The sequence below is a fragment of the Callorhinus ursinus genome, unplaced genomic scaffold (assembly GCF_003265705.2).
Source record: "Callorhinus ursinus isolate GAN/ISIS: 27379988/994484 unplaced genomic scaffold, GSC_fseal_2.0 scaffold44, whole genome shotgun sequence".
Classification (NCBI taxonomy): Eukaryota; Metazoa; Chordata; class Mammalia; order Carnivora; family Otariidae; genus Callorhinus; species Callorhinus ursinus.
The window spans coordinates 3,536,402-3,549,457 of NW_027397106.1; the positions used below are offsets into that span (position 1 = coordinate 3,536,402).

At 44.1% G+C, this 13,056-nt stretch overlaps 1 protein-coding gene across 3 annotated transcripts in view; it reads right to left on the reverse strand.

Annotated features, from left to right (window-relative positions):
• Positions 1–246: 246 nt before the first annotated feature.
• Positions 247–13,056, reverse strand: part of SLC4A8 (solute carrier family 4 member 8) — a 73,366-nt gene continuing 60,556 nt past the window's right edge. For 2 of the 3 annotated variants that reach the window (XM_073881979.1, XM_025882791.2), the window contains 3 exons: positions 9,130–9,221; positions 7,471–7,566; positions 247–5,797 (listed from right to left, as the gene is read on the reverse strand). In XM_073881979.1, coding sequence (XP_073738080.1) covers positions 5,650–5,797; positions 7,471–7,566; positions 9,130–9,221 — 336 coding nt within the window. In that variant the 3' untranslated portion in view covers positions 247–5,649. Of the gene's footprint in view, positions 6,085–7,470; positions 7,567–9,129; positions 9,222–13,056 lie in introns of all 3 variants that reach the window. The other variant, XM_073881978.1, reaches the window with a different exon arrangement.

The window sequence follows — 13,056 nt, forward strand, 5'->3', positions numbered from 1 at the left end:
CTTTCGGGTGATGCCTTTCTAGGAACTCCGTGAGGCTTGCTGACTGCCTCTCCGTGCCCCTGCCTCTCCCCCGTCACCGGCCTCCCCACTCTTACCCCATTGCCTCCCTCTTCCCCTTTTCTCCAAGCTTCCAACAGATGGATTTAGGAAGAAGATAAATAGGGCACCTCTCTCTCTCCCCAAAACCCAAAACACTCCTGAGTGACAGCAATTTTTAAAATCTGGATTTTTTTTTAAAGGGAGGAATAACTTTTAAACAAATTTTATTTATCTTTAAGTAATCTCTACATCCAGCGTGGGGCTTGAACTCATGACCCCGAGATTAAGAGTCACACGCTCTCCCAACCAAGCCAGCCAGGTGCCCCTGAAATCTGGATTTCTAGGCAGCAGAGAGTCCTTCAATATTAGCAGTTGCTCTCAACAGTCTGGTTGTTATCTCCAAAATGGGCTGTCTTTTCCTGCTGACTTGTCCGCCCACCCAAACAGACGTCTAGGCAGTCCCTTTCTTCGCCAAGGGCTGTGCAGAGTCTGCACCAGGAGGGTACACAGGCCCCTGTCAAGGCACGCCCAGCAGGCAGCCCGTCCTTTCTCCCAACTGTCTTCAGGACTCTCTTCTTCCACGCTCCGAAACCGGTCCGCATCGGCCCGGCCCCTCGGTTCAGGCTCAAAAAAATACCACAGGTGTGAAGAGTTTACACAGACTTTATTTTCCCCCCATTGAGCACAGGAAGGCCTGGGCAGAGGTGCCGCGGTCGCCTGCCCTGGTTCACAGACGCAGACCGTGGGCGGGACTCGGGGGCAAGGGACAGGGTCCCGTTCCTACCACAGATTGCTACGGGATTATCACAACACGTTTGTTCTCGGCTCTATTTACACCGTGGAGTGTGGAGAGGGTACATTTCTTACACTAAAAATATAGATTCTGGAATCTCTAAAACAAAAATATCTCTATCTCTACATGAGACCTACTAGAAAGAAGAACATAGAAAACCAGGGGAAATGTACCAGCACCTCAAGCTGTCCCCTTCTGTGGGAAGGGTGATCTGCTCTCCACCTGACGCCATTAGCTCCGGGCAGCCATATCTAACCCATCACACAGACAGACACGGATACACATGAGGGAGGCTTATCATCTTGGAGGAGTGAATATGGGAGACAGGAGTGGGGAAGATTTTGGCCTCTTTTGCAAAAGGAGTAATCGCACATTCAGTTTGGTACTTCAGTTTCCAACATTGTTGCCTGTGTGAGAACCTGCCTGCTGGAGTCATTCACGAACCCGCTAAGAAAAGCCTAAGCTCTGCTGATGTCTGAGGGGCTTGGAAGAGTGCTGGCGGGGCGGGGGGGGGGGTCTCTCTCTCAGGAAATATTAATGCCATCAGCTAGAAGAAGAAGTTCTGTGTTCTCCAATGCTGAAAGTAGGTTAGGTTTAATACAAAGGCTATTCCTTTTCTTTTCAGAAGGATCAGAAACCATTCCATTCCCTTTTGAGCACAGAACCTCCTAAAGGAATTATGCCTATGGATGAATCATTCTACTTTCTGACTTTTCCTGTTGAAGAGATCCACATAACGCTCCTTTCCTCTTCTCATGCTTCAAGCAGTGATATGGTTCCTTCACACCTCTTTTGGTTATGAAAATTAGCCTCCTTTCCAGTAAAGAAGTGTTAACTGAGTCAAATGCCCATTCTCTACAATTAAGGTACGAAAACAAGGGCACCAAGAATCAAAAAGAATAGGTTTGGTAGAAAAACCACTCTGGTTTGCTTTTGGGGTGTCTTTTCTTGTTTACCCTGAAATATGGCTGAGCTTGAGGGTTTGAGAATCCTTAGTCCCTCACACCAGGTAAGGAAAATAATCATAAAATCCCCTTTCCGAGGAGCCCCAGAACCATCCAACCTCCTGACCTCTGTCACCACCCCCGACTGGTGGTGGCCTTGAGGACCCCTGACCGAGAATGTCAGCCCTCCGAGGAGAACTTGAAAGACCAGGCAGAAGGAGAAGAAAGGCTGCCAGAGAAAGTTGAGTCAGTAAAAGGGGCGGAACTTGGAGGATGCCTCATTTGGCTGGTCAGGGCCCGCAGGAAGGATTTATACGTCATGGAGGCCTGACAGCTGCAACCAAAAGAAAGTCAGGAAGGCTGAGAACATGCAGTGCAGGGTTCCTGAATGTCCTGCCAGGATGTGGCTCGGGAACCTGAGAAGTCCAAGGAAAATGCAGTGACAAACTAGAAAGACTGCTTAAAAGTCCTAGGAGGAGGTGCTAACACTCTTGCAGAAGAAGAAATTTAGAGAGGCTGATATAGTAGCAGAGAGAACAGAGTGGATGGGACTTCTGATGCTAGTTAAAAGGAAAGCCAAGGGCCCTGGGGTCACACCTTCTCCTATGCTTCAGGAAAACATAGAGACTCAGAACATAGACAGTGAAGTTGATAGAGAAGATGCAGGGAGAACAGCTGATTTCTCCACTGAGAGGGAAGTCCAGAGAGCTGAGTAAGTAGAAAATTAAGTAAAACTGGGAATTGTCTTTTCTGGATGACCAGAAAGCACAGATTCCTAAAATCAGAGACCTCTTGAAGGTCACCATTGTCATAGCCTGAGATGTCAACCCCGCCTGAGACTTAGCATTTACCAGACTTTTATCAAACATTTATGACTAGTTTAAAAGCCAGTTACATCCCAGACAAAGAGAAAGAGCAGCTATTCATGCCACCTTTTGGAATAAATGGTTCACTACCTCTCTATCCCAAAGGCAAATTTATATGACTAAGGAGGTGGGGACAGGAGCTGTATGCATAAAGACCGGATCTCCTGATGACCCCATCATCAGAAGTTGGAAATCATAAATAGTCACAAAGAGCTAGCCTGTGTTTTATGCAACCGAACAGATTTGGCAAGTTCACGGCATATTGCCGGTCTTCCCCTTCTCTCTAGACCAACCCTTCCCCTCAAAGTCATAAGCTAGGACCACTCCTCAACACCCGTTCTTACCACTAGAACCAAGATTTCACCTACCATCACTTTCTTAACCCCCTGGCCTCCCTCCCTTCCTACCTCAACACGACCAGCCCATCAGGGCACTGGCCTGCCAATACTCAAACCATTCCTGAAATCTCCCTTGTCATAAAAGAGGTGGACTGCCTCTCTGGCCCAAGCAAACTACCTGCCTTGCTTTCTACCCCTAAGTCAGTTTCTCCTTAACGTTGAGTTTAAACACCTTTCCTATAGACTAATCTGCCTGTATTTGTCGTCAAGCTATTCTATCAGAGAACTCTGAGAAACCCTAGATAGGAGAATGATCATATTTTTTCATGTGCCCCCCCCCCCAGCTTAGGTACCTAGAGCCATTTAATAGCAGCAAGGACATCTTAGGGGCACACCACTTGCATTTGCCGATGAACACACATGAACACACACACATACTCACCTCCACTCCCATTTCCCTACCCCAAACCCTGCCCAGCTGGCCTCTGCCACCATGGCCACCAGCCACAGACATAAGTGAGGAAGCATTCGGGTAGGACTGGGGCTGGGCGTTTGGTGGGAGTTGGGAAAAGAGAGACAATAAGAGTAGGGAATGGTTTCTACCACTGAGATGCAGCAGAAATGAGGCTGGCTATTGCTTGAGAAAGATGTAATGGCCTAAAAGGATAGGCACAGGCTTCCAAAGTAACTAATGTTCCTAAGGCACAGGAACCTGGGAGGGTCTGGCTCCGGAAGGACTGGAGGTACACACGTGGTCCTGTGACTGCCCTGCACACAGTTAACGAAGACAGGTTTTCTGCTCTCGAGAGGCCTAGCGTATACAAGGCATCGTGAGACATCGACCATTAGGAGAGAGGTTTCTCTGAGTGGTAGTGTCACCTAACTTGTTGTATGAAAGGCTTTCCCCCACCACATTCCTTACAGCTGTGCTGAGGCTCAGGGAACAGGAGAAGCAGTCACCAACCTGCCCCCACAGGGGTGGCAGGAAAAGACAGGAGGGGCAGGAGGGAGGGGGAAAGTGGGAGGGCTCTCAGGGAACAAGGAAGGGGAAGAAAGAGGCAAGCCCAAGGAAGCAGCCAGAGAGAGAAAGGGGCAAGTCAGCAGGAGAGCTCTTCCTATTGACAGGTTGCCTTTTGATTTTTCTCCATTAGGTAGGTAAATGGGTACAATCATTATATTTCTCCCAAAGTGATAAAAGGTGAAGCTTTGGCTCGCAGAGATTTTAATGCCCATATGGTTCAAAGATGCATGCCTGTTCCCGTCTGCACCATATAAAGGGAAGCCAAGGCTGTCCCTAAAACGGCCTTGGGAGCAGAAATCCGACAAACCAGGAACAATACCCACAATTCAAAGGGATATGGTTTTGACGTTTGAAAGCAGCGTGGCGCCCAGCCCACAGGCAGTGGTATGGCCACGCATAGCTGCCTGTTTATAGCCGGCATCCGTTCTGAGTGGTTGGCGTCCATCCTGTACCAGTTGTTCAATAGTCTGAAAATCATCTGTGTATTAAAATAGGTGTGGTTCTGGGGATGGGGAAATGTTCAAGAAATGCAGGGTTCCTTCAATTTCAAAGGTCCTCAGAGTAAGACTAGACTACACGGATATATTTTAAGAGTCCAAGGAATGCGAAATTCAATAAAGTTTTGTCACCAACTCTTCACCTATAAAAGGAGAGCAACCCGTGGGAACATCCCACTGTACAAAGGTTTTCCGGGACGGAAAACGGATGTGATCCAATTCCCTGGGTACTGACACACTTGTCACGTTCTGTTCACAAAAGAAGGGAAGACCTAGACACACTGGAGCCCAAACCCTTGATACTCATCACAACGGAGAAGAGAAGAGAAAAACTATAAATACAGTTTTCAACCAAATACCAAAATTGATTTCACCACTTACAGTTCATTTCCCAGTGTGGCTTTTTACATCTGAGAGCCAAAACATTTGTCAACCAAAAGAAACTCACGATGATGGAGAAACCACATGGCTGAAGGTGGTTTTGGTCCATTGAGTTGATGATGGTTCGCTACTAAGGCAGCTAAGGAGACATTACGTAAGCACTTGGATCTCTCCTGGAGTGGAATCAGAATGTATCCTCAAGAGACAGCAGCAAAACGTGGATGTTTCCACAACATGGCCAATAAAAACACCTTATCTCCCTTTCTACTCACAAACAACTATTATCAAACCTTTCCCAGATGTCTAGAAAGCAGATACTATGACAAATCTTCGGGCCAGGAAGCCCTTCCTGGTGTCTAAACCAACTCCTTCTGTAGCAACTGAAGTTCATTCTCTTAGCCCATCCTCAGTGAAACCAAGAGAAGCTGCTCATCCGCACTGATCATTACTGATTTTCCCCCGAGCTTTTTCCTGTCTGAGCTACGCAACTCCAGGGTCCCTCGTGGCCCTGTCCTCATCCAAGGTTCTTGCCAAGTTACGCGGGCTGCTATGCTAGCGAGCGATACAGACGCGCCTGGGGCAGAGGCATCTTCTGGCCGCGGTGGTGGGCCCTGCCAATGCCCAGGTCCCTGACCTCCTAGTGGCAGACCCTCCTGACAGCCTCTGGGTCTGATCAGCCTCCCCCAGAGGAGGCATCAAACCAAGGCCTGCCTCGGCGCCTGCAGGTTCTCCGGGACTGGAGAGTCTTCCCTTTTCTCTCTGCTCTCCTCCTACTCCCCCGCCCCATCCTTTAGGAAGAGGGAGCTCACTGAAGGAATCGTCGGTGGCAGAATGGATCCATATGGCTCTGCACGCCAGCAGAGAGTTTCAGAGAAAATGTCTGGAAGATGGGAAGCTGGGTCTTCACGGGTGGCAGTTCTGAAGAGAGAGAGAAAAGAAGAAGAGAAGTACCAACACGAGGTGGTCTTCTGCTTCCACGTGCACATCTGGTGACTGGCTGCTGGTATGGGGATGGCTGGCTGCCCTCCAATGCACAGCACGGATAACTGAATGCTTCGGCATGGCTTTGACATGACCGTGGACAGGGCCAGACTTGGTCTTGCTTTTTCTCTGAGAGACTCAACATCCTCTCTGTAACCAGAACTTCCCTGAGGCACCTCACGGCCCAAATCTTCCTTCCCAGCAAAGACTTTTAGTTGAAGAGACTGAATAAAAGTGTTACAATTAGACAAAAAGGGAACACATGATTCATTCCTGCTTTTAACACAATACTTTGAAGATGTCACCACAATTTGGATCTGGCTATATTTTAAGTTCATTTACAAGTAGACTAGTTCTCGACTAAAAATAACCATGTGCGTTATACATTTCGACAGCTGCCTGGATTTTCCTCTGAAGGAAACAAGATTCTTTATTTCACTCACATTCAGCACAGACTTATTTTAACCCATTCGATGAAGAAAGAGCCTACCAATACCACCCACCGGTGGCTGCGACTTTTCAAAGAACTTAGTACTTCAGCTTCTCCTCAGAACATTCTTGTAAGTGAGGCAGTTAGTCATTGTCATCCCCATTTTACTGCTGAATAAACTGAGTCCCAGAAACAACAGCCTGCCAGGTTATACACGGAGTGATGCCTAGACCAGGTCCCCTAAATCCTAGCCTACTGCTTTTATTTTTTCCTTAACTAGAAAAGTTGCCTTTCATACAGACCTAAGATTTTGCCTTTAGTTAACTGACTTCTTAAATTAAAATGGTGTTTGGACTAAATTATTCAAGTGATTTGGGACATAGCCTACCTCAGTGAAGGCAAAGATGCCTCAAGTCCTTCCATTTTCTTCAGTAAGCTGATGAAAATTGATCTGTCTATTGGCAAATGATATACAGAATTTCGTTTCCCAAATAAGAAAACTGTGATAATATTTCAAAATCTTTTCTTGGCAATAATTCTCATTATGGAATGAGTTAAACGTCTGTATCAATACTATCGACACTCTCTGCACATTTTAGCCACTTTCCAGTTTGTGCAGTTACAGTAACCAGGGAGATTTTGAAATGGGAACTTTGAATGGTTATTTTTTTCTTTCTTTTCTTTTTCTTTTTTTTGAGTGAGAGCGAGCACATGCACGAGTTGGGGGAGGGGCAAAGGGAGAGGGAGAGAGAGAATCTTAAACAGGCTCTCGGCCCAGTGCAGAGCCCGACCTCATGACCCTGAGATCATGACCTGAGCTGAAACCGAGAGTCGGACACTTTAACCGACTGAGCCACCCAGGCGCCCCTGAAATGGGAACTTTTAGAAAGAGGATTAAGGTGACTAAATAAATAAAGCAAATTTACATCCCCAAATAATCCCCTCCTCACTTCGGGGCTGTGTAAATGGGCAGCTCCAAAGAGCACATCTGTTCAAATAGTGAGAAAACATGTTTCCTTTTCCTAGGCTTCTAGCAAGTCTTGTGGGGTTAGCAGCAGTCCCAGAAGTGATATTTTTTAGACAATTCAATTTTGCAACTAAGATATATTTCACTTTCAACATAATTGTTATTTTTAAAAGCCAGAAATAAATAAAAACCAACAATTATAGTTCTCTTTACCTCTTTTCCTTTGTATTTCCAGAGTTCATACTGAGAGCTTTCCAGACTGTAGTTTTAGGCATTTCGTCAGATATATTAATCTCAGAGGGGTCACATCTGAAATCAATGTATAGGACAGTAAATGTAGGACATACAAATATAAGACATATCTCAGTCTGTCACGATTACCACGCCACCGGATGGGAGAGAGTAGGTCTGACGGAGCTCAGCTGACAGCTCTCAGCAGCACCAGGAGCGAGGTGGTTGGAATGTAGAGGGGCAAGGTGGCCCACTTGGTGCCGCTGAGGACTGGGCTAGGGTGCCAAGTGGAGGGCAGCTCTGCCCCCACAATCATGCCCTCCTTCAAAGGGCCCCTCTGGGGGTGCTGAGGACAACTTCAGGAGCTACCACCTACTGAATGTTCGCTGGTGCCAGGCTCGCCAGGTGCCCGGCATGGTCCTAACAAGCATTCCTCATACGCTTTCTCTCTTACGTGGCCTAAAGTTTTCCATTTGTAGTTTACAAAGGATTCTTACAATCTATGATCTTAACTATCAGATCAGAAATTATTCACATCCTCATTGTGAAAGCACAGGAACCAAAGCTCCCGGAGCTAAGTGATCATCCAAGGTCAAACGTCAGTAAGTGGAGAGTCAAGGCCTTGAATCCAGCCCTTGGTCTCCTAGCACCCTGGAGGACTGGGAAATTTTCTACAGACTGGACAGCAGTATCACTTTAAAAGGCCAGAAGAGGAGGCAGCATCCCAGTAGAGAGGGAACATTGCTCCTACTTTGCTGCCAGAGAATTCAAAGTCTATGGCGACTTCCTTCACAACTTGTAGAAAGCTTATTAAGGTCCAAAGATTCCGTTTCTTTGGGGTCAGTCACACACACAAAGTCAAACTCATAGGAACAGACAGTAGAATGGTGGTTACCAGAGGCTGGGGAGTGGAGGAAAAGGGAAGATGTGGATCAAAGGGTACAAACTTGTAGTTATAAGATGATCACTGACAGAAATAAGGAATTTGGGAGACCCCAGGTTAGTTCTCCCTTGGCTCCTAGGACCCCAGATGCCATGAGTCACAGCGGAGGGGCTGCCTTTGCCCCTCACCGAAGGCTGGCCAAACATGTGAATTTCACGCCCCCCCCCCCAAGCTGAGAACTCTCTGGAAACAAAAGCCATATCCTATTCATCTCTGGAAAATGGCAAGAGAAAGGAGAGGGAGCAGTGACCTGAAGAATGCAAAGACTAGGGTTTGACTCTTAAACTTGCTGCTTAGCAGTGTTGTGACCTTGGGCAAATTACCCCAAACCCTCCAAGCCTCAGTTTCCTCATTGTACAAACATGGATAACGAGGCTTACATCAGAGAATTGTTGTAAAGATTAAAGGAGAATACGTAAGTCAAGCTTCTAGCACATTCCTAACACGGAGAAGGTGCTCAGTACATGGGCTCCCTTACCTCTGTTCTGGTGACTCCCAGCACCTGGTGTGATGCCTGGCACATAGCAGGTGCTCAGGAAACCATGAAAGGAACAGCTACTTTCCCAGGTTGGCGCTGGGAGGCTGAACTTTAGCTCTTTATACCAGCAACTGCATGTGTGACCACCCCCATCACAACGCCACGTGTTTACAGAATAACCAAAACAGTGATCTCCCTGGTGTTTGGGGAGTTTTTTTACCTGAAACTGTTGTTCTTTCCAGGACTACTTAGTAACTTCCTGCTCTCTAAGGGGAATTTGTCTCCCCCCATTTCTAACATTTTCTCAGCCTCCTGCAAGAGAAGAAGACATTATTCTATCTTAGACCAAGTAAGACCAGGAGTCTACACCACCCATATTTCTCTCACCACAATTTCTACCTAATTTCTCTCACATTTATTTTGAAAGAGTATACTTATGTTCTTTCATAGATTTGGCTCATCACCAAAAAAGACACAACCAGATCTTTGTACCTATGGAATAGTATTTTTTTAAAAGAAGAAAGAAAATGAATCTGAATAAGCCTCTAGAGCCTGCTACCAGGTTATTAGAAATATAGGGGACAGAAGAACGTGCTGTTAAATGACACCAAGGGACACAGTAAAATCTAAATGGTGGAAAATCCTACAGGTCACAAACCTAGTTTCTTCAACAAAAAGAAAAAAAAAAAGATACAAAGGGCCCCCTAAAGAGATTTAGGAAACATATCAACCATTGTAATATATAGGTCTTATATGGATCCTGATTCAAATAGATTGTTAAAAAAACAATACGGCAATTGGGGAAATATGAATACTGACTGTTCTTTCTACCTTTGGGTATGTTTGAATATTCCATAACAAAATGTTTTTTTAAAAAAAATAATCCCATCAATTTAAAGAAAACCATTACAGAGGAAAAAATATGTACAAAGATGTTTAAAGTAGTATGATTAGTAGTAAGTCCTAAAACAACTATAAATTTTAACAAAGGAAGAAAGTTTAAAATAATTATGAGAAAAAATTATAGAATATTATGCAGTCATTAAAATAATAAATATGATTGTTGTTTATATAGACATATAGAAACATGAAAGTGTCTTATGAAATCAAGTTGAGGGGGAAAATAAAAAAAAATTACCTTCCCCCCAAATAAACAATTATTACAGTTACATGAAAACTATGTTAAGGACTTAGGGGCGCCTGGGTGGCTCAGTGGTTAAGCATCTGCCTTCGGCTCAGATCACGGTCCCAGGGTCCTGGGATCAAGCCCCGCATCGGGCTCCCTGCTCAGCGGGAAGCCTGCTTCTCCCTCTCCCACTCCCCCTCTTGTTGGGGGGAGCTGTGTTCCCTCTCTCGCTGTGTCTCTCTCTGTCAAATAAATAAAATCTTTAAAAAAAGGAAAAAGAAAAATAATAAAAAGAAAAGAAAAGAAAACTATGTTAAGAACTTGCAGAGAACATAAAATAATGAACATAAATATTGGATGCTGATATGAAATTTTGGGGTGAAGTCTTCATCATTTTTCTTTCATTTAGTTTTCAAAATGACTTTATGAAGTAAAACATGTATTAACAAATACGTGTTTACTTTAGACATTTTGGAAGATAAGGAGTATAATGTTTACTGCCCACCCCAAAATTAACATCCAAAAGAGATGCTTTGATTCTCCTCCCCAAACTGCTTAATAAACAGCACAACCACTCATCCAACTGTTCACTCCAAAAATCTAAGACTTGTCCTTGATTCTTCTCTTTCACCCATGCTCACTACACGTTAGCAAAACCTGTCAGCTCTCTCTTCAAAGGCAGTCCCCAAGCCAGCCGCTTCAGCACCTCTCCCTTAGCCTCACCACCTTCGCCTCTTGCCTGAGCCATTACCACAGACTTCTAGCTAGTCTCCCGCTACCTCTCTTCCCTCCAGGCTCTTTGGTTTTCTCATGTTCTTTAACCACACCAAGCTCATTCCTGCTTCAGAACCTTTGCATTTGCTGTCCCCCTGGCCTGGAATGTTCCTACTCCCAGATATTCTCACAACTTGCCCTCACTTTATTCAGATTTCAGATGAGATGTCTCCTTACAGTCATCCCTGATCACCCTAAATAAAGTAACTCCCTCACTCATGTTCTTCTTCAAACATATCACTACCTAAAATTTTATATAAATCAGTAAATAAATGTATGTATGTATGTATGTATGTACATAAAGGCATACCTCAAGATATTATGGGTTTGGTTCCAGACTACTACAATAAAGCAAGTCAAATGAATTTTGTGGCTTCCCAGTGCATATAAAAGTTATGTTTATACTATACTGTAGTCTATTTGGTGTCTAAAAACAACGTACATGCCTTAATTAAAACATACTTTATTGCTAGAAAATGCTAATCATCACCTGAACCTTCAATGAATCATAAACTCTAATCACAAATCAGCATAACAAATATAATAATAATGAAAAAGCTCAAAATATTGCAAGAATTGCCAAAGGATGACACAGAGACACAAAGCAAGCGGTTGCTGCTGGGAAAAGGGTGCTGACAGATTCACTTGACACAAGGGTGCCACAAACCTTCACTTTGTAAAGAACATAATATTTATGAAGTGCAATAAAGTGAAGCACAATAAAATGAGGTATGCCTCTGTGTGTCCACGCGTGTGCACGCATGTGTATATATAATTTTTAAATTTTGTTTATAGAGTTTTGGGACACTTGAAAGCTTCACATTTTATGTAGTGATTTCTATCAATCTTTTTTTTTTAAGATTTTATTTATTAGAAAGAGAGAGAGCATGAGAGTGGGGAGGGTCAGAGGGAGAAGCAGACTCCCCGCCGAGCATGGAGCCCGATGTGGGACTTGATCCCGAGACTCCAGGATCATGACCTGAGCTGAAGGCAGTTGTCTAACCAGCTGAGCCCCCCAGGCGCCCCTCTACCAATCTTCTATTTAAAGTTTTCCTCCATTGCTTCTGTGCTTATAATTGTTAAAATTCATTTAATAATAGAAAACAGACACATGTAATAGACTTGGGAGCCCAGAAATATGCCCAAGCATATATGGTCAACTGATATTCGACAAGGGAGCCAAGAATATTCAGTGGAGAAAGGATAGTCTCTTCAATAAATGTCGCTGGGAAAACTGGGTATTCATGAGCAAAAGAATGAAAGTGGATCTCCATCTTACACCATTCATAAAAATCACCCCAAAACGTTATTAAAGACTTAAATGTAAAACCTGAAACACTAAAACTCCTAGAAGAAAATAGAGGGAAAAAGTCCTTTGACATTGTTCTTGGCAATGATTTTGTGGATATGACACCAAAAGCACAAGCAACAAAAGCAAAAATAAACAAGTGGACCAATATCAAACTAAAAAGCTTCTGTGCAGCAAAAGAAATGAGCAACAAAATGAAAAGGGAAACCATGGAATGGGAGGAAACATCTGCAAACCACATTTCTGGTAAGGAGTTAATATCCAAAATATACAAGAGATCCATACAACTCAATGGCAATAATAATAATAGTAATAATAATAATAATAATAATAATCCAATTTAAAAATAGCCATTTTTCCAAAGAAGATATACAAAAGGCCGGAAAGTACATGAAAAGGTGTTCTACATCACTAATAATAAGTGAAATTAAAAAAAACCCCACAATGATATAACACCCCACACCTGTCAGAGTGGCTATTACCAAAAAGAGAAGAGGTAAGTACTGGCGAGGACGTGGAGAAAGGGGAACCCTCTTGTACTGTTGGTAGGAATGCAAGCTGGTGCAGCCACCCTGGAAAACAGCATGGAGGCTCCTCAAAAAGTTAAAAATAGAACTACTGTAAGATCCAGCATTTGCACTACTGGGTATATATCTAACGGAAATGAAATTACTACCTCAAAGAGATCTCTATATCCCCATGTTCACTGCAGCATTAATTACAACAGCTAAGACATGGAAACAACCTAAGTTGTTTAGGTTGGATCCATTAGTGGATGGATGGACAAAGAAAAGGTAATATATATTGTGTATATATATACACAATTGAATATCATTCGGCCATAAAAAAGAAAGAAATCCAAGGCGCCTGGGTGGCTCAGTCGTTAAGCGTCTGCCTTCGGCTCAGGTCATGATCCCAGGGTCTGGGGATCGAGCCCC